This window comes from Aethalodelphis obliquidens, unplaced genomic scaffold, assembly GCF_003676395.1.
Source record: "Aethalodelphis obliquidens isolate GAN/ISIS:26980383/991018 unplaced genomic scaffold, ASM367639v1 scaffold59, whole genome shotgun sequence".
NCBI lineage: Eukaryota > Metazoa > Chordata > Mammalia > Artiodactyla > Delphinidae > Aethalodelphis > Aethalodelphis obliquidens.
Window position 1 is genome coordinate 6,489,231 of NW_020838003.1, and position 21,430 is coordinate 6,510,660.

At 43.7% G+C, this 21,430-nt stretch overlaps 1 protein-coding gene across 7 annotated transcripts in view; it reads left to right on the top strand.

Moving 5' to 3' along the window:
• FRAS1 (Fraser extracellular matrix complex subunit 1) overlaps positions 1-21,430 on the top strand; it is a 451,240-nt gene that overhangs the window by 419,012 nt on the left and 10,798 nt on the right. For all 7 annotated transcript variants that reach the window (XM_027087689.1, XM_027087692.1, XM_027087691.1 and 4 more), the window contains 7 exons: positions 1,230-1,462; positions 3,644-3,804; positions 6,003-6,217; positions 9,348-9,498; positions 11,174-11,281; positions 12,303-12,462; positions 16,216-16,332. In XM_027087689.1, the coding sequence (XP_026943490.1) occupies positions 1,230-1,462; positions 3,644-3,804; positions 6,003-6,217; positions 9,348-9,498; positions 11,174-11,281; positions 12,303-12,462; positions 16,216-16,332 (1,145 nt within the window). The remainder of the gene's footprint in view (positions 1-1,229; positions 1,463-3,643; positions 3,805-6,002; positions 6,218-9,347; positions 9,499-11,173; positions 11,282-12,302; positions 12,463-16,215; positions 16,333-21,430) is intronic.

Below are 21,430 nucleotides of genomic sequence, written 5' to 3' on the forward strand. Positions count from 1 at the left end.
AGTAGGTGCACAATATTACGTAACAACCTACATGGGAAAAGAATTTGAAAAAGAATAGATATATGTATATGTATAACTGAATCACTTTGCTGTACATCTGAAACTAACACAACATCGTTAATCAACTATACTCCAATATAAAATAAAAAGTTAAAAAAATAATAAAGTTATTATTTTTTTGAAAAGGCCAGTAGGTGTCAGAGGCCAACTTCTAACTTCAAGTCTGCATGTTATTGTAACCCTTGCAACATGTGTAGTAATTAAGTGGGAGGTGAGGGAGGGAATAGAATTAGGGAGGAAAGAAGACTAAGAACTCCTAGAAAAGAAGTATCTTTCCTCTGTATCCTGATACCATGCCCTCAGCGAAAGTGACTTGGAGGCAACCAGTCTTGCTGGAAGTGCTGAAAACCAGTTAAGTGGTTCTTATGCAGAACCTAATATATAAAGAGAACAACTGTCACAGGGAACTAGTCATCTCTGGGCTCTTGCTACACATCTGTCAACTTGTTAGTTACCTAACTTACCACCTTAGGCTCTACGTACTCACTGCTCTGTCCCTGGTGCCTGACTCCTGGTAGAAAGTCAGTACTTATGTGGTAAATGAATGGATGGATGGATAGATCAATGGATAGATAGATAGATAAGTGGACAGATGGAGGGATGGATGGGGGATGGTGTGGACTAAGAATGCTGCCTGCCATGTCAGTAAGCAAAGGATGTGACAGCCATCAGCCACTATAGCCGATGGTGCACCCTGAGGAGACTCGGGATGAGAAAACACAGGATACTGGCCCCAGGTAGCTGAGGTGCATATCAAAGGAATGAGTTCAGTGAGCCTAAACCCTTGCATGTTCCCAAACATAGGAAAGTGCTCAATTCCTTAACTTGAGGTATCTGGTTTTCTTTACTTAAGAGTAAGCTTTTGATATTTGAACCACTGGTCTTTTGTTGCAAAAACTCCTCTATATCCTGGCTCCCCCCACCCCCCTTGCCCCTTGGAGCAGGTCTCTCAGAATTATCCGAGTTGCTGTGTCTCGGGCTTAAGTCCTCAGTTTTGCCCGCCGAATAAAACGGAACTCAACTTTTAGGCTGTGCATTTTTTTTCAGTCGACAATAGTCTTCACAGATTACCTTGTACCAAGAATTGGGGTGGCCTATCACCCAGAAGGTACGTGTGGGGAGCTGTTGAAGTAGTGTACACGTCTGAGGTGCTTTATTCTTCCTGGTAGGTCCTGGACAGCATTTACTTCAGCCGGAGGTTCCATGTACGTTGTGTGGCCAAGGCTGTGGACAAGGTGGGCCACGTGGGGACCCCCTTGAGGAGCAACATTGTTACCATCGGAACAGGCAGTGCGATCTGCCACACCCCAGTGGTGGCTGGGACAGCCCGAGGCTTCCAGGCTCAGTCCTTCATCGCGAACTTGAAATACCTGGACGTCAAACACAAGGAGCATCCCAACAGGTCAGGCAGGTGGTTCCTTCCGCGAGGAGATGGCAGAAGGAGTCTCCAGCTATGCTTTCTGTGTTTTCTGGGTGGGACAGATCAATGAGTGATGCTTCTGCAAAATAAGAATAGTGGTGGGGCTTCCCTGGTCGCGCAGTGGTTGAGAGTCTGCCTGCCGATGCAGGGGACCCGGGTTCGTGCCCCGGTCCGGCAAGATCCCACATGTTGCGGAGCAGTTAGGCCCGTGAGCCATGGCCGCTGAGCCTGCGCGTCCAGAGCCTGTTGCTCCGTAATGGGAGAGGCCACAGCAGTGACAGGCCCGCGTACCGCAAAGAAAATAAATAAATAATAGTGGTGATGAGTGCTTCAGAAAACGTTTATATTCTTTGAAGGCCCCCTAAGATCTGGCCCCTTGTTATCTTCCTAGCCTCATTTCCCTCACCTTGTCATTTTCACCTGCCAGGCCACTCACAGGGAATCATGTGTAACTTCCCAGGGCTTCAGACTCTCTTAGGTGGCATGCCTCCGCCTTGTGGCTACTCCTGGCTCCAACTCTCCCCTGCTCCCTTCCACTCAGCGTCGTTAAATCCGATTGTCCCACTCTATCTAACCCATGTCATCTCTTCTAGGAACTTTTCCATCATTTCCCCCAATTTAATTTGGAAGCTCTTCCTTCCGGCTTTTCTGGTACCCATGTCTACCTCTCTCAGAGCATTATCATTATTCATTCTCTCCTTGTCGCCCCAGGAGATGATGATGGCAGGGAAATGACTGTTTATTTTGCATCCCCTCTGCCTAGAACAGTGCTTCTTGGCAGCTAAGAGGCACTAAGTATCCAGTGAGCAAATGAGTAATAACACTGTGTAAATTGTAAGTCAATGGACAGATGTGCTTTTATTTTTTTCCCTGTGCCACTATGATTTTGTTGGAAAATGGATGCTTTCATTTTTGCACGCAAAAAAAAAGAATTCGTGTAGGTTATACATATTCATTAAACCTCATAGTATTTATGCATGTGCCTTTATGAGCAACTGAGTTCAGAGAAAGGGGTTCATTTGCATGAAAAAAAGATTTGAACGTGGAGCCAAGAATATGCAAATCCTTCTTTTTTTCTAACAGAATGAAATTTATTTTTGTTAAAAAGCAATAACAGAAGTGCCCAGGGTTACTACTGACCCCTTCCTAGCAAAAGAGCCATCCTGTTCATGTTCTGAGGTTCTGATTCCTCTTTAAAACGTGAGTCTTTTTCTGGGAGGCAAGCTGTAGAAACTCAAAACGCACCCTCAATAAACATGCTGAAAATTTAAACTTGTGCCGCGAAAAAAATGGCAGCCCCTAAGTACAGTTCTGTTGTGTTGCAATATTTATTAAGCTCATATTTTATTTAGAATTGTGTACTACAGGCTCTGGAGAAACAAAAGAAGGGAAGGAAATGGTCCTTTGCCCTCATAGTGGAGAGGCAATATAAACAAGAGTCTGAAAGCACACAAGAAATAGCAGCCAATATAAATAAGTTACAGATTTCCTGGTCCAGAGGCACCTAAATGTGAAAGGATGGAGATCAAGGCAGAGCTTACTGCAGATTGATGCCAGTGAGGCCTGGTGGCCGTGTTGGACTGCAGGGAGAGAGGGGAGGGAAGGCTCCTTAAGTTGGGGAGAGACCGTATGCAGAGTGGTTTATTACTATTTGTAGGCTTTTTTCCTGGGTATGGATACTGGCCTTAGTGTTTAAGAGCTCAGTGATGTCTTTTTGGCACAAATACTTTAAAAAAAAATATGCGGCGACCGCAACCTCCACAGACACTCAAGGTGACAGAGAAGGGCAGCAGTACCTGTGTCAGTCACTCGGCTTTAGCTCATGAGGAAACAAAGCTTCCACTTAAAGCAGAAGAAAGCTATAAAGTCATTTGTGATTGTGATGTTATCTTTTCTTGCACGCACACACACAAAAATCTATGATTCTTGATTGCTATCAGTCCTGAGTCTGGAGGATCTCCTGGGGGCTGGAGAGAGGAGAATAACCCTACATGCACATCATACCCTTATGTTCAGAGAGAAATCCTACATGGAAAGCTTCAGAAAAGAAAAATTGGTAAATTCATTGATGAAGACAAATTGAGTTATGAGAAAGAAATGTACCATATTAACTGCTTATAGCGGGCACCTAAACACTGATTCCTACCCTATTTTTTCCCTTAGAATCCACATTTCAGTGCAGATCCCACACCAGGATGGAATGCTGCCCCTTATCTCCACCATGCCATTGCACAACTTGCATTTTCTACTATCTGAGTCCATCTACAGACACCAGCACCTCTGCTCCAATCTCGTCACCACCCGTGACCTGAGAGGCATCTCAGGTAAGGGAAGAGTCCCCTGCTGGTTTGCCCAGCCCAGCCCAGTGCAGTGACCCTTAGGAATATGGCTAAGTGCACTCTGCTTTTCATGTTTTCTGGTCCTCAAAATCTGCATGGTTAGTGGATTTCCTCCTTAGCAAGCAACCAAACACAGGCAGCTCGGACAGTGAAGTGAACAGGAAAAAACAGGGAGCGTGGAATGAAACTGACAGGTTGAACGTGCCTATTCCACTCCTTATACAACTGAACAGCTGTGAGCCAACTGCTTTCTTATCTGTAACATGAGGATAACAACTGCTACCAATCAAGGTGGGGATTAAGTGCGTCTACATTTTTAAAGCGCCCGTCTTGGTAAATTTTAGCTCCTTCCTTCTCCTGTGTTTGGATCTGTGCTCTAAAATCCCATCATCTCAGCATTTTAGAAAGCTCACATGCAGATATTAGATGTTATAGGATGGTTCTCCGGGGGCAGGAGCTGAGGTGGAGCTTGGGGTGTGAAACGTTTATTGAGGGACCCACATCTCCTAAAGGGAAGGAGAGGAAGCAGGATTGGGCCGAGGGAGAAGTCAGCCTGAAGTGCAGCCGATGAAATGCCTCTTCAGGGAGCTCTGGAGAGAGCCCATCCGTCAAGCTTGTCCTGGGACAGCCCCAATGGACAGACCTCTCTACCTGACCTCTCTCTGCAGCTGATGCAGGCCCGACGGAGCTGACAGCTGCGGTAGCGCATCTCCGTGTACAGCAGGGCAGACATTTTACTTTACAGAGAATCCTGTCCACTTCCATTCACCTTAGCAAGTGCACACTAAACGTGCATTTCCTCCCTTCACACCTGATGAATCATTTAACAGTGTTTTGGCAGATAGAAAAGCATATATGTGCTCTTCCATATTCATTAAGCATCACTTTGGGTAGTGATGGTCTTTATACAGTAGAAATTAGTGGAGTGTAAATGATTTGTAAATCACTGAGCTACAGATGAAAGTTTAATTGGTCCACCTATGCAAGCTAGTGAAAGAAACATACCATGTTTATAGGCTGAAAGTTTGCACCTCTTCCTACTTAAACACAATTAAATTCAACACATGTTAACTGAGACCTTAGTCCTTGTGGGGCAGAGGGCTGGGTGCTGGTGTCAAACATTCTAAGAAATGCATCAGCTCTTTCAGAATACTATAGGTTCTTTGAGTACTATACAAATTTTAACCCTAATATTCTAAAATTGTATCTGTATTCAGCTCTCTGCTGCATAAAGGTCTTCGCTAATTTAGAACAGTTCAGTTGCCTGGCAGCATTTGATCCAATGATTTTTGCCTGTAGCAGGGGAAGTTTTGTCAAGCATAATTAGCGAGCTATCTACTCACTAACACAGAATTAAGACTTTTTTCTCCAAGAGTTCAGAAACCGTAAGAGGCAGGGGAGGTAGTCAGATGTTTCTTTGCTGGCTTTCCATAAAAGCTATTTTTAAAAAATTGATCTTAAAAAATAACAATTCATCATTAAATAAATTGATCTTAAATACTGTGCTTTCAAAAATAAATAATGATAATAATTCATCAACAAATTCTCCGTATACTAAATCCATTTCTTCAAGAACTGATTGTGGGGCTTCCCTGGTGGTGCAGTGGTTGGGAGTCCGCCTGCCGATGCAGGGGACACGGGTTCGTGCCCTGGTCTGGGAAGATCCCACATGCCGCGGAGTGGCTGGGCCCGTGAGCCATGGCTGCTGAGCCTGCGCGTCCGGAGCCTGTGCTCCACAACGGGAGAGGCCACAACAGTGAGAAGCCCACGTACCGCAAAAAAAAAAAAAGAACTGATTGTGAAGCATCGAACCAGACTGGCCGGGTGTGAGAGGCAGAGCTTCAGGGTATTTTCTTTTCCTAGACATACGAGGGCCACGGAGCTCTGGCTTCTTCATTTTTGGTCTCGTCTGTTCACCTTTTCTTCCCTGGTTCCTGCAGCCTCTTCCAGGAGTTTGTGAACCCAATCACTCTGTTTAGCACATGACGGGAGGCAGATTACAAACTCCCCTCGCATTCCCACCAACCTTGCGTTGGGAGCCCTGAGCTGCTCTACTGATGGTCTCAGGTAGAGGGAAAGCTGTCTCATGTCCCAAGGATGTGTCTTCTCTCCCTACCCAGCTCCTGGGCAAAGGGCAAGTCCACAGACTGAGTTACTGTTCCTTGCTCCTCCCTCCCCTGCAGAGGCAGGGTTCCTGGACGACAGGGTCCGCGACAGCACGGCCCTGGGGCCTGGCTACGACCGCCCCTTCCAGTTTGATGCCAGCGTGCGGGAGCCCAAGACCATCCAGCTCTACAAACACCTGAACCTGAAGAGCTGTGTCTGGACGTTTGATGCCTATTACGATATGACGGAGCTAATTGACGTCTGTGGGGGGTCTGTAACTGCCGACTTCCAGGTGGGTGCCCCCGGGGGTCTGTCTGAAGGCTGCGTGCATCTGGGTGTCATGTGAAACTTTGTTCATTCCTGAAGCACTTCAGCTGGCACGTTGCATCCTGTCGGCCCCAGAACCGCACCGACCAAGGGAGTCTTCTTTATAAGTCCCTCAAGAGAGCCCTTAGCAGCATCGTGGCCAGAGTGAGCCCCGCAGAGTCCTCTAAATCAATTAACTGGAAAATTACTGTGGAAAATGTTTCAATTAAGATGAAGAAAATTAACTATCTGGCACAGTCATTTATATAAAAATCTAATAGTTTTACTCTTCTAGGTATATATGTTTTTTCCTCTGGGTATATTTTGGAAAGCCAAAAAGATTTACCTTTGATGGGAAAGTTATTACTAAGTCGTTGTGTTCTCCCCACATGGGGAAATGAGTCCAAATGACAGGTGGACAGTGCCCTGTCTTTCCGCAGACAAGTAGAGCACTGTTGTCTCGAGCATGGACAGGTAAACTGTCGAAAACACCCTGCTTTCATACCTATTCCAAACCTATGCCTAACTGACAACCCTTGTGAAAATAGACACTTTAAAAATGTTTAATGGTCGTTAAACATCAGTAACCAAAAAAAAAAAAAAAAAAAAAAAAAACTGTTACCGCAAGAAGTCATAGTCATAGGAGGGCCGTTATATCAAAGGGACTAGGCTAATGCGTCCTCACGGGAAAATTGGTTCTACCCAATTTTGAGTAGTTATCTCAATGAACTAAAACTCAGATGTTTGTTCTTCACTTCAAATCAGGTTTAACCACACTGTAAGAAGCGAACCTGTAGAGGGACTTAGAGTAATCATTTTACCGAAGTTTCTTTGGGTAAAATTCATTTTGATTTCTTGAGATGCCTCTCATTTTGGTTAACTCTCATTTTGTTTATACTAGCGCCCTCTACTGAACAGAATTTTAAGGCAGTCTTAGGTTTTCTTTCTGTTTCTGCAATCGCATAACCTGCATTCACTTTCAAAAATGCAAAGCTAAATGATTGTTTCTTCCTCTGGCCCCTCAAAAATTAGTGTTCTCTGTTCTCCATGACTTTAATTACAGTTCTGGATATTTTTATTCAGCGTATGCTTAAAAATCACAAAGACGGGCTTCTCTGGTGGCGCAGTGGTTGAGAGTCCGCCTGCCGATGCAGGGGACACGGGTTCGTGCCCCGGTCCGGGAAGATCCCACGTGCTGCGGAGCGGCTGGGCCCGTGAGCCATGGCCGCTGAGCCTGCGCGTCCGGAGCCTGTGCTCCGCAACGGGAGAGGCTACAACAGTGAGAGGCCCGCGTACCGCAAAAAAAAAAGGAAAAAAAAGAAAAAAAAAATCGCAAAGACAAGGAATTTTTATCATATATGTCCTACTTCTTAAACCAATAGAGAAAGAATATATACACAGAAGTACTTCACTGTTGTCTGCCTCTTTAAAAATAGTTGAAACAGGTGGTATATGGTAGAAAGAATATAGAACTTAGACCCAAGCCCTAGTTCATATTCCTTTATCAAATATCAGCAGAGTTGGATGAGACATAACCTCTCTGAACCTCATCTGAAATTGTCTCTATCTCAAATGAGAAGGCATTTTAGCAGTGTCTGGCACAAAATAGTTGTGCAGTAAATATAATGGCTGTTGTTTTTCTTTTTAAGGATTAGTAAGTAATATGAATTTAAAGGAGAATAAACAGAAACAGAGGAAAAATTAATTTTGCCAGTCAGCTAGAAAATTTATGGAGGTTATAATATCAACAATGATGAGATTGGGGCAAGCATATTTAATAACACCTGTATATTAAGGGGACAGGACATGGTGCGAAACCCAGATAAAATCTGGAAATTTTTTAAAGAAGACAGAGTAAGGCATTTTACAAAAGATTTTTAAGTGAATATGGAATTAGTGGAGTCTAAAGAGAAATTTGGAATCCAACTGGCAACTTTGAATATGAAAGAATACTTTGGAAAAATAGAGTTTTGATGTTCTAAATATTGATAAAGCATTCGGCTCTTTCCATGAACTACCCATGGAAACACTTTACATGGGTAAAGAATTTTCAAACAAAAAATGTGTGTAAGTTCCATAGTGTATTATAGCATTTGGCCAATGACAAAATAAAATAGTTTTAAACTAAGCTTTTTGGTTATAAAGGAAATATATATTTATGGAGGAAAATATAGAACACATTTAAAAGCGAATACACCAACTCCCCTACTCATACACACATATACACAGTTACCTTCTTCATGAAAGCTTCTGCTCATATTGTGTTATCTTTCAATTGAGTTTTTGTTTGTTAATTGCATAGTAAAATGAAAGTTACAGAGCCGAATTAATAGCAGTAACAGGAACCCCTTTAGAAAAAGGTTCCCTTGGAAGTGTGAGGTGCTGCCTTTTCAAAATTATTTCAACAAAGCGTGGAATGGGATGGGAAATTATCCAAGTAGGCGAAGTTCTGAGCTGTCAGTTGGTAAGTTTCATAGGTATGATATCCAAATCCCACGACCTTATTTCCTTTTGGAGGAGATGTAAGTACTCACTAAAACATCCAAGTCAGCCTCATGTTCATCCGAGGATCCAGGCTTGGGCATCCTCCCAGTTAGGGTTGCTTCATGCTCTCCCACAGCCAGCTCACTCGAAACTATATGCAGTCAAAGGTCAGCCAGGGACTGTGTGCTGACGGTAGATCCCAGATCTGCCCCGCTCCTTTGTGAATAACTGTGATGCCTGAAAAATCTCAGCCAAGGCTTCCAGCAAATGAACAGTGTAGGCAAAGCTTCTCACACTTCAAAAGCGTGTTTAAGTGTCACCTCCTCAGAAAAGCCTTCCCAGATTACCTTATCTAAAGAAGCACTGGCCACTTCCCGTCCCGTTGTTTACTTTATCTTTTAATTTATGAATCGCGTTTACTAGGCTGTAGCTTCCATTAGGGCAGTGATTTTGGATTTTTTCCACTGCTGAGGACCCAGTTCCTAGCCTGGTGCCTGGCACAATCATGGGCACTTGATGAATACTGAATAAGTGACTGAGAGAATGAAGATTGAACCAAGATGTGATGTTCATATGCCTTTTCATCCTGGAGAGAAATAACCCTCTCTGTGTGCACGCTGCTTGCTCGGCAGGTGAGAGACTCTGCTCAATCGTTCCTGACAGTGCATGTGCCTCTGTACGTGTCCTACATCTACGTGACAGCCCCCAGGGGCTGGGCCTCCTTGGAGCACCACACCGAGATGGAGTTTTCCTTCTTCTATGACACTGTTCTCTGGAGAACAGGTATACCCACTGACATCTTAACGAGTCTTACCTTATGCTCAAGCAGGATTAAAAGAAAAAAAAAAAGTAGAGACTTTTAACAGTGGCTGCATTCCTCATCCTGTTATCCTATATGCAGTCAAAGGAGAGACAGGTAAAGTCTAAAAAGTATATAGACCTGTGGTACCTGAAAAAGAATGATGTTGATAAAAGTTGATGCTGGAAGGCCTCCAGCGTCATGATACATTCAGTCCAGAGAGTGAGGGGCCCAGAGTAGAGGGCGGCAAGTGACAGGTCCTATACTGCCCGTAAGGGGGTTCGTACGAGTGTGTGTTCTTTGGAATATAGTCATGTTCACTTTCTCCTAGGTAAAAATGGTGTCATTCATGTTGTTTAAGGAGCAAAGGGTCTTGAAATCAGATTCACGGAAATGGAAAAATATATCAAGAATAACCTGGGTCACTTTATTCATTTGGCATCGAGTTTGCTCTTTTGTTGCATTTTTTGAAGTAGGGATTTTAACCCTAGTTTTACTTCAAAGACTGCAGTGCTGAATATTTTTAAATGACCTTCCCCTCGGGCTTGTCTCTGTTATGGCTCTCTTTGAGAGGAGCCCTCAGCCCCCAGGGCCTGGCTTGGTGACAACCCTTCAGCTAGGAACTCACGCCTCTCTTGTGAGACCCGCCTTCTCCCACTGCTGCCCCATGAATGTCCCCTAAAACTCCATGAGTCTCTCCTCCACTCACTCTAATCACTGAGTTGATTTTGGCTTTTTCCCCATTTTCAGTGTCCTATACTTCAAATACAACCCCAAGCTCATTTGCCCTTATTTTATTGATCCCATTCTTCCTCTCTCCCTCCCTGGTGGTGATTTACTTGATCTGAGGCAGAGTGACTTGATCTGAGGAGATTTCTTTAAATAGGGTTTCACTTCTAGTAATGGAAAATACAGTCCTTCCTTCTGTTAATGGTTTAAGCTCAAATCATTTATTTGCTTTGTATTTCTCATAGGAAAAAAACTTCAGGGAGTTTTCACACTCTGGGTCAGATAATTCCTTGAGCTTGGGGTTTTTTAAATTTTATTTTTTCCCCTCCTTTGGTTACCCTTTAGTTTTTGGTCATATTGAACTCAGTGGGTATTGTGATTGCAATTGCCCATATTAAAGCCACAGTTGACTCATGTTATGCCATGTATAGCTGGCCTTCTACAAGCTAACCTTTAATTTTCCATTGCTTTCAATATGAAATGTAGCCACCAGCACATTGGCTATGGTTCTGTTAAGTACTGAAAGGTGTCCTGGTGAGGGAAAGAAAATACAGTATGAAGCAGATGTGCTGTAACCACGTCCTGGTGCAAAGTTAATAGTAAGAAGTTTTAGGGACCATTTTTTTCTGAGCTCTGGGCTGGGACCCTGCATCTGGGCTAAGTGGCATCTTCAGGTGTAAAGAGACTATGTCAAGAGAATAGAATTGTAAGAAAAGAACCAAGTAGAATGAACTGTCTTACAACGTTAACTGGCACATGTCTCTAAATACTCCATGTTCACGCAAATATGTAAATTTGTTCTAAGTTACATTCAAGTAAGCATGCAGCTCTACTTAGAAGTGTCCCTGGGATAAGTCGCGTGTAGGCTACTGTCTGGGAGATCTTCTCCAAGCCCTCACTTGGATGTCTTGTGTACGGCTGCCTTCCCAGGAATCCAGACGGACAGTGTGCTCTCTGCCAGACTTCAGATAATAAGAATCTACATTCGAGAGGATGGCCGTCTGGTCATTGAATTCAAGACCCATGCCAAATTCAGAGGTAATATCAGTGCCGTTTTTTTCCTCAAGTTTTTTATTACTAAGAAACATTCAAACACAGAGAAAAGTTGAAAGAATAGGACAATGAAGAACAAAGTCAACAATTATTAACATTTTGCTCTGTGTGTGTTGTACATGCACATGCGTGCGTTCCCATTGTTTTGGTCACACCATGTGAAGACAGGTTGCAGGCTTCATGCCAAGTTACCCTAAATACTTCAGTAGACATCTCCTTAAACAAGGACCTTCTCTTATGTCGCAACAGTATTACCATAGCCAAGATATTTCACACTGATCCGATAATATCTAGTCCCTATTCTTATTCCCTCTATTGTCTCACAAATGTCTTTTCTACTTGTTTTTATGTTTGTTTATATTTACTTTGCATCTGTTTATATAAAAGGAAGGTGAATCTAATCAAGATTCATATGTTACAATTTGGCAGTTATACCTCTTTAGTCTCTTTCAGTATAGAATAGTCTCCTTACTTTTAATTATTCATGACACTGCATTACTGTAGTTTTAAAGAGTGGAAGTGTCTTGCTGAGTAACCCTGATCTTTTTAATGATGTTTACAATAGCCTCCTTCCACCAAGGACTTGAGCAGCCCTAAATGAGGGGTTTTTTAATCTGAAATTGATATTTCTATTCATAAACTACTGCGATCTTTCTACCTCCAAGAGACACGTTGGTTGGAATTCAAAGCTAAGTGTGTTCAAGGTTCATTGTCACATAAGGACTCGTATTATCGTGCATATGCTCACTAGCATCATTTCTACAAAGCATATTCATACTGTTTATAAATGTATATGACCGTAATGGCCATCATGAGTAAGGTGATGGGCTGGAATAAGAGGCCATGCTGTCTCAACCTGTGTGGAATATATTCTCAGAGGCAAGTGGGTAGGTATAACTTTGTTTTATAGCAGAATATTAAACCAGTTCTAAGGCTTGTATAAGGGATTCACCACAAGCACAATAAAACTTACAAATAAGTGTGTGTTTGTTTCCCCTGGAAATAGGACAGTTCGTGATCGAGCACCACACCCTCCCTGATGTGAAATCATTCATATTGACTCCGGACCATCTCGGAGGAATTGAATTTGACCTGCAGCTCCTGTGGAGTGCTCAGACTTTTGATTCTCCTTACCAACTCTGGAGAGCCACAAGCTCTTATAACAGGTGAATACAGGATGGAGTTCAGGGGTAAATCTGAAAGATTCTCAGTTTCTTTAAGGGCTTTTCTTCAAAAGCTGGGTTTCTATTTTAAAACGGAGATAGAAACAACCCTCTGGCATATAGAGGAAGAAACAGATGTAGCTCAAATCAGCTTCTGATGTGTAAAGCGGGAAGTGCTCACCCGTATTCCAAGGGTGAGAACAGGCAGGGTGCACATCACTTTCATTCACCTCCCACTGGCCAGAACGTAGTCACATGGCACATCTACCTGCAAAGGAAGCTGGGAAATGTGTCCAACTAAAAGCTTAGTATCATAAAGAAATTTCATTCCAGTTACCACAACCAGTGCAAAATCCAGGATCTCTGGTTTTCAGGTCCAGATGTCACACCTTACGGTCCAGTGTCCTATAAAATAAATAGCAAGATTTAGTCCCCTCCCACACCCAATATAGAGGTAGAATGAGAATTGGATAAATACAGTAAAACATCCCATTTGTAAAACGGGAGAATAGGGCAAACTAAATGAAAACTTTTACCATGAAAAGGATAATGGAGTCTACTGTAAATATTGTTAACCCCATTTTACAGATCACGAAATTAGAACCATATTTAGCATGAAAACCTTATTCTTTACAGTTAAGAAGCGGCAAATTGTCTGAAGAATCATTTTCAAAAAGATTTTTTTAGTTACAAATGTTTGGTCTTATGTCAAGTATTTTTTGTGTATACTGATTCCTTTGAAATCAATATATAATAAAATAATCATTAAGGGCTGTGTTTCCTAGAACCTCATGAGATTGTGCAGGTACTTGTCCCAATTTATAGGCAGAGAAATGGTCCTCTTGAAATCCTCTGCTGACTCCCCACCACTTACCAAATGCAGTCCAGCTCTTTGAGCAAGACACATATCCTCCCCTCTAGCCTCACCTCAAACCCAGCCTTCTAACCAAATGAAACATCGCCCCAGCCCCTGACTCCACCAGCTCATCCATACCTCTGTACCTTTGCAATTCTCCTGTCCTTCCTGCTCTTTTCCTCTGGCAAATCTCAAAGTCCTCTGAGCTCCAACTAAAATGCTGAACCCTCGTGACACCTTCCCTGACTTCCCATACAGTGCTAGAAGCCCCTACTCCTTGTTCACACATTGTTCCAGCTTTTACTGTAACACAGCTCAATATATTTATAATGCTCTAAGTGGAGTCCCATTTCCACTAGATTGTGAGCTTCCCAAGGGTAAAAGGCATGCCTGCTTGATCTAGAAGCCCCAGAACTGCAGGTTTTAGCACATGGTCCGTCCTGAATAAACATCCTTTAGTAGCTAACGTTGAGCTAAGGAGGTAAAATCCACAGATAAACGGCAAAGTGACAGACAACACCAAGTGTTCTGTGCTGTGTGCGCTGTGAGCCGTGCAGAGCCCTGACCACAGCTGCTCGGCGAGGGGAGCTCAGGCCCAGCACGGGCTGGAGAGCTGTCCAAGGCTTCTGGGGGAGGCGGGGCAACTGGTGGGAAATGTCTAGTTTTCAGAAAGGAGGGGAGAAGAACTACAGGATTAAAACCCTGCATCCAGGACTGTGTTTGGCATATTTGCAGGGATAGTCAGGAAGTCGACCTAACTCATATTTAGGGATGGGAAAACATAGGACTGCAGCCTGGGGAGACCATACCATTTGTCCTGCATTCATGTGTTCAACAAATATTTACTGAGCTTTTACTATGTGTCAGGGAAGGTTCTGGGCACTTGGAATACATCAGTGGACCAAATAAAGATCTTTGCACGCAGCAGTGGACATGATGAATGAGTATAGTATCACGTGTTAGAAGGTGATGAGTGCTATGGAAAAATAAAAGGTCGCGAGCAGGGTAAGGGGAATCAGGAGTGGAGGGACATTGTAATGTTGGTTAGGATGTTCACAGTAGGCCTCGTTTAGAAGGAACATTCAAGCAAAGACTTGAAGGTGGTGCTAGAGTTAACTATGCAGAGTACCGGGGAAGGGGTTCCTGGCGAATTTCCTGGGGTGTCTGGTGTGGCTGGAGCGGAGTGAATGAGGAGGAGGGTAATAGGCAGGAAGGAGCTGGGTGTCGGGCCACCGTGGAACTTTCTAGGCCAGTGTGCGGACTTTGTCTTTCACTCTAGTGCAACAGGAGCCGCTGCAGGGTTTGAGGGGAGGAGCAACAGGATCTGGCCTGACTTTTGGAAAGCAAGGGTCAGGCATGGACACTTCTGCCTAATTAACTATTTCTATTAATTAAGAGTTAGTATTCACGTTATACAGGTCAATTTTTGTGTAATTCAAAGATAGCATACAAGATCTGGGCTTCCCTGGTGGCGCAGTGGTTGAGAGTCCGCCTGCCGATGCAGGGGACACGGGTTCGTGCCCCGGTCCAGGAGGATCCCACATGCCACGGAGCGGCTGGGCCCGTGAGCCATGGTCGCTGAGCCTGCGCGTCCGGAGCCTGTGCTCCACAGCGGGAGAGGCCACAACAGTGAGAGGCCCACGTACCGCAAAAAAAAAAAAAAAAAGATAGTATACAAGATCTCATTTCCTGCTGGTCCAAGCTTTGGAGAAAGATAAGGATCGTGTGAGAAAACTGCAGACATACAGACACAAGCTTTGGGGGCATGAAGGGGCTTAGAAACTAAGCCCTGAAAGTTCGCCAGGTTTGGCTAAAATCATACAACCGTGGCAGAGGCAAAGCAAGAGTAGGGTTAGACTATCTTCCCGTTTCCAGCCTGTGCCATCCCACTAAACTGAACACAGGCTGTGTCCTAAAGATTTTATTTCCTTGTTTATTTATGTTTACCAAATCTTTGCTATCACTTTACTAATAAACAGATACAAATAATGTAAAAGAAATGGTCAAAGGATGAACACAGAGGATACGAGAACTGTTCACGGTCACAATAGTTAGAATTAGGATTCACGGCCCTGAGCACCTCATTCAATGGATGGCAGCCTCCCAGGGCCCTTGAAGAATCTTCCTGAAGCTTCTGGCTGCCTGGCTGCCTTCCAGGCAAACTGCCAGGGCTGGGCTGCTACCGATGACAGGTGTGGGAAGTGAAGTAGGTGAGGCTACAAAGGCTCCACGCTTTCAGGTTCATGACCTACAGAGTCCCGTACCCCACCATAAACGTGGAAATACCCAGCAAGTCATCTCCGATGAGGAGTGATTTTGTTCTTCAACTTCGTTTATAAAGGGATGAAGCCGTAGAGTTTGGGAGAGAAGCCTTGAAACTGAATGCTAATGAATGGGGGTGGGGCGTTCTCTGGAGTGGGGTCCTTTAACCCTGAGGCCTTTGCCACCTATTCAATCAGAGCAGCAGCAGCCCGCACGGTCACATCTTAATAAATAAAAGCTTTTGTAGTGGAGAATGTGTAACAGGGTGTCAGTCAACAAGAGACACTGAACAGAAATTGTCAAGTAAGTTTCATGGGAATCTAAAGGAAATCTAATTCTGTTTTGCCTTCACCGGAGCCTTTTAGATTTTTATCAACAGTGTGCCTTTCTCAGCATTTCTCATGAAAAGGACTGGACTAAGTGAAAAAGGAGCTCTATTTAACACCTCTGGATAGTACTCTAAAGGTTAAAACAATCAGTGATGAATTCCTGAAACTTGTGTTTGCAGACTCTTAAAGTTCTTGGTCGGATGCTGAACACAAATATCATCCGAAAACCATTTAATGAAGTGTGTTTCTGGGTAAGTAAATAATCTATAAATTGGTCCCTCTAACCACAGTCTGCCTGCATGTTTCCAGGAAGGACTACTCCGGGGAGTACACCATCTACCTGATCCCTTGCACTGTGCAGCCCACTCAGCCTTGGGCGGACCCAGGAGAAAAGCCTTTGGCCTGCACTGCACACGCCCCAGAAAGGTAGGGAAAGACAGTTGAGCCTCACTATTGCGAACTTACCTACTCGCTAACATTTATTTGTATTTAACCTCAAAACCAGTTTTCGTGGTGCCGTTCCCATCATTCCTTGACATGCAGAGTAAGACAACCCTCTGCCTTCTCATACTGTAAACAAGTGTTTTTTTTTTTTTACATCTTTATTGGAGTATAATTGGTTTACAATGGTGTGTTAGTTTCTGCTTTATAACAAAGTGAATCAGTTATATATATACATATGTTCCCATATCTCTACCCTCTTGTGTCTCCCTCCCTCCCACCCTCCCTATCCCACCCCTCTAGGCGGTCACAAAGCACCGAGCTGATCTCCCTGTGCTATGCGGCTGCTTCCCACTAGCTATCTACCTTATGTTTGGTAGTGTATATATGTCCATGCCACTCTCTCGCTTTGTCACAGCTTGCCCTTCCCCCTCCCCATATCCTCAAGTCCATTAAGACAGGAACTAGTGTTCTTTTTACGGTCTGTTTAGTGCCATGTTTCTCGAATTTTTGTGCTTTGTGTTGGTGGTTTTGCTGTTTAAAATAGCTCCCCAGCATAGTGCCGAAGTGCTGTCTAGTTTCCTAAGTACAAGAAGGTGGTGATGAGCTTGATGGATTGCTAGATAAGCTTCATTCAAGCATGAATTTCAGTGCTGTTGCCATGAGTTCTATGTGAATGAATCAACAGTGTCTATCAAATAAGGTGTCTTTAAACAGAAACATGCATAAAACAGGGTTAGGTATTGATCACTGGTTGAAAATGTTGTGACCAGAGGCTGCAGGAACTTGACCCTGTATTTCCCTCAGGAGCAAATGGTTCACTCTTCACTCATTCAGTGTTCATTGCAACGTTATAGAATGTAACTGCTGCGGATAACAAGAATCAACTGTCCATCAGCCCATCCCCACCTGTGACCTGAGACTGTCCGTGTTGTGCCAATGTTCACTCATTCAGCCGGTATTTATTCAGCTCTTATCGTGCACTTGGCTCTGGCCTCGGCATGGAGACTAGAGGAGAGGATTAAAAGTCACCTTTGCTCTCAGGCAGCGTATAGTCTAGTGCCACCTTTCTAGGAGCTGAACAAAGTGAATAGAAAACATTTCAGAGCAAAGACACTGAAGACAGAATCTGACATTATCATTAAGAGAAGATAATTTGGAATGCGACTTTCAAATGAACAGTCTGAGAGGTGGCCATTGGATTTGGCAATGGGGAAGTGGTTGATGATCTTGACAAAGGGCAGGTTCAGTGGACTGAGGGCGATGAAGCCTGACTGGAGTGGGTTCAAGAGAGGGAGGCAAGAATGTGGAGACAAGAGGGAACAACAATGCTTAGGGAATTTTGTTAAAACGGATGTCAGATAGAGAGGCATTAGCGGGAAACAGATGAAGGTTAAAAGGAGGTTTAATTTGTTTGTGTTTTAGGGTGCAAAATATTTCAGGATGTTTGTATGCTGGTGGGAATAACCCTATTGGTCTGTTAGGGGAAATGTGACAGTGCAGGGGGAGGAGGGAAAATCTGCAGAGCCGAGTCCTTGAGTAGGGCAGGGGATAGACCTGGGACATGAGGGGAAGGGCCGGCCTTAGCCAGAAGCACAGAGAGCTCATCCACTGGAAGAGGAAGGCAAGCACAGTCTATGGATACAAGTGAAGGGAGAATTAGCAGACTGGGAGGGGAAGGATGACAGGGGAGACATCTGACTGAGTCTGTTTTCTCCATGAAATGAGAAGCCAGGCATTAGCTAGAAGTGAGCAACAATGAGGTTTGAGAAGAGAGGAGGAAGTAAAACAGAGTCGTCTCAGAAAGTGGGAACGTAAGCACGGTAGAGTTATAGCTGGCAGCAGATCGGCAGTGCTGAGGGCCCCATTGAACTGTTTTTAATATTACTGATGTAAGATGAATAGCACACATTTAAAGTATATACAATTTGATCAATCTTGACATACGTGTACACTCGTGAAACATCACCACAATTAAGGTAGGGAATATATCTGTTTCCTTCAAAGGTTTCCTCATGGCCCTTTGTTATCCCTCCCTCCCTCCCATCTCACCCCAGGCCACCCTTCCTCCCCAGGTGTCCGCTGATCTTCGTGTCACTACAGATTACTTTGCATTTTCGGCTAATTTATATACATTTATATATATACGTGTAATCACACAGCATTCTTTTTCTCTAACTGCTTTTGTTCAACACGATTATTTTGACTCATTCATACTGTTGTGCATATCAGTAGTTTGTTCCTGTTATTGCCGAGTTGTGTTCCATGGTATGGACACACTAAATTTGTTTATCAAATCGGTCAGTTGATGGACATTTGGGTTGTTTCCAGTTTGGGCTATCATAAATAAAGCTGCTATGAACATACATAGACAAGCCTTTATATGGACACATGGTTTCTGTTTTCTTGTGTAAATACCTAGGAATGGAGTGGCTGGATCCCATGGCAGATGTATGTTTAACTTCTTAGAAAAGTGTTGCACCATTTCCCAGTGTTTATAAATGTGTAACTGTGTGTGTACATTCCCACCATGAGTATGTTAGTGTTCCAGGTCCTCTGCATCCTGGTAAACATGGTCACTGAGGGTCTGGTGTGGCTGGAGAGTTAATGAGTGAGATTAAAAGAAGAGGTGAGCTGGGAAGATAGGAGGTGGTAGTTAGAGAGGGAAGTGTTTGAAAATGAGTTTTTTTGGAGGAGGTGCCTAGTGTGATGGTGGAGGGTAGGTGGCTGCAGTGGGGAGGAGAACTCACTGTTTGGAAGTGAGGACATCAAGGAACTGAGAGGCTAGGGGAATAGAAGGTTCATCCATGCAGATGTTGAAATCACGGAGACTGAGAGCAGGAGCAATGCTGGAGAGCCCGTAGTCAGCCAAGTGTGGGAAGGATGGTGACCAGGAAAATGGCGGTTGGTTGCAGAAAGGAAGAATAGAGGGCAAATCGTCTGAAGAGAATTGCTGGGGAATTTTTATTCATGTAATACATTTTTAAAATTATGAAATATTTTAGATACCCAGAAGACCATATATCGTGGATATATAAAACCTCAAGAACATTACCTAGCTGCAATGAATTGGGTATCCCTTGGGCTATGATACTGATGATAAGAGAATATAATAACTACCACTGCTGTTAGTGACCATGTATGGAGTGCAGACCATGTACTTACTCTGTACTAAGCTCTTAACGTTCAATCTGCATTACAATGATCCCCCACAAATGGGTACTGTTATCTCCATTTTATAACTAATGAAACTGGGAGTCAAAGAAAAAAAAAGAAATAGAACATTTCCGCTACCATTTAAACACCCTCAGTGCCCCTTTCAGCTGTACTCTCCCCAACTCTCCACTAAGGTAACCACTAGCCTGATATTTGTACTTATCATTCCTTGTTTTGGTTTATGGTTCACCTCATATTTACTTCTACATGGTTTTGCATGTTTTTGAACTTTATATAAAAATTTCATACTGCGTGAATTCTCTCTGCAGCTTTTTTTTTTTTGCGGAACACGGGCCTGTCACTGTTGTGGCTTCTCCCGTTGCAGAGCGACGCGCAGGCTCAGCGGCCATGGCTCACGGGCCCAGCCGCTCCGCGGCATGTGGGATCTTCCCGGACCGGGGCACAAACCCGTGTCCCCTGCATCGGCAGGCGGACTCTCAACCACTGCGCCACCAGGGAAGCCCTCTGCAGCTTTTTTTTCCCTCAGTGAATCACTTGTTGATTCATAAGTGAAATCATCATTTATGTTGATCCATGTAGCTGCAGTTTGTTTTTCACTGCATTAAGGTAGTCTTCATAGGAAGAGTCCACAATTTATTTGACCACTCTATTTGGCTTATAATCCCAGATCCTCTCTATTACAAACAATACTCTATGTGTCTCTTAGTTACATGTGTGAGAAGAGTTTCTCCAGGGTAGGTGCTGGATTTTTTTTTTTTTTTTAAGAGGAGAGAGGAACAAAGATTTGAAATGGCAAAAAGGAGCCAAAAAGGCATTAACCCCTTCTCCAGTCCCAGTGCTGTGTGGGTGTGGAAGTCTGCAGGGTGAAGAGTACTGTTGGAGTGTACTGAGGCCTCAGGGTTGATATTCTTCCCTTACATCAGGGGCATCCTTACCTGTGGGTTCCCTGTTATTCCCAGGGTGACTTTCCCCCTTGGGCCTAATTTTGCTTTTGATCATCTCCGTATCTTTCAATATGGCGCCATATGGATGCAGTAGAACTACAACACAACAAATAATCAAGCCTGACTGGAAATTCAGACTTAATTCAAAAGAATTGTGTCTCCTATTATGCCTATTTTTGTGAGTCTGTCATACGTATAACCTTGTAAGTCATCATTATCATCATCTCAAGTCCTTTCTTCATTCTCTTTAATCAATAAGTATTTATCAAGTGTCTTATTTCCTGGCACTGTGTGGATTCTGGTAATAAATACCAACATCAACAAGAAAAACCTATTTCCCTGAGTCAGATAAATGAACTCTTGGTACAATTAATGGTTATATCAAAGCCTTTGAAGCATGGTCAGCCTTGGTTTGTGTGGGTTTCTCCTACACCCCAAGTTCCTCCTACACCTCAGCCCTCTCAAATCCACCCCCTGGAGCAGCTTCAGTTAAAAGTAGGGAATGATCAGATGGACTTGATTGGAAGAGTAAAGCATTCAAATTGTCACTTGTGCATTATTGTTTAACAAACATATGTGTTAGGAGCTTGGCCAGCATGGCAGGTACAATGGCGAGCAGATAGGCATGGATTATGACTCTGTGGAACCCACAGTGGGTGAAGCAGACTTTGATCACACATTTAAATAGAATAGCAAACCACAGTAAGTACTATGAAAGAAAAGTGCACAGTGTGATGAGAACAAATGATAAGGGATCTGACCCAGCCTGGGAGGGAAGAAAAAGAGGGTAAGCTTCCTAGAGAAAGTGGTGCTTGAGTTGAGATCTGAAGAATAAGAGTTCACTAGGCAAAGGACGGTGGCAGAGGAAGAAGGAGTGTTCCAGCAGAAGGTTCAGCAAGGCCAAAGTCAGGAAAGTTTAAATTCATTACCGCTAATCTCAAATCAGCCCTCAGGGCTTTCCA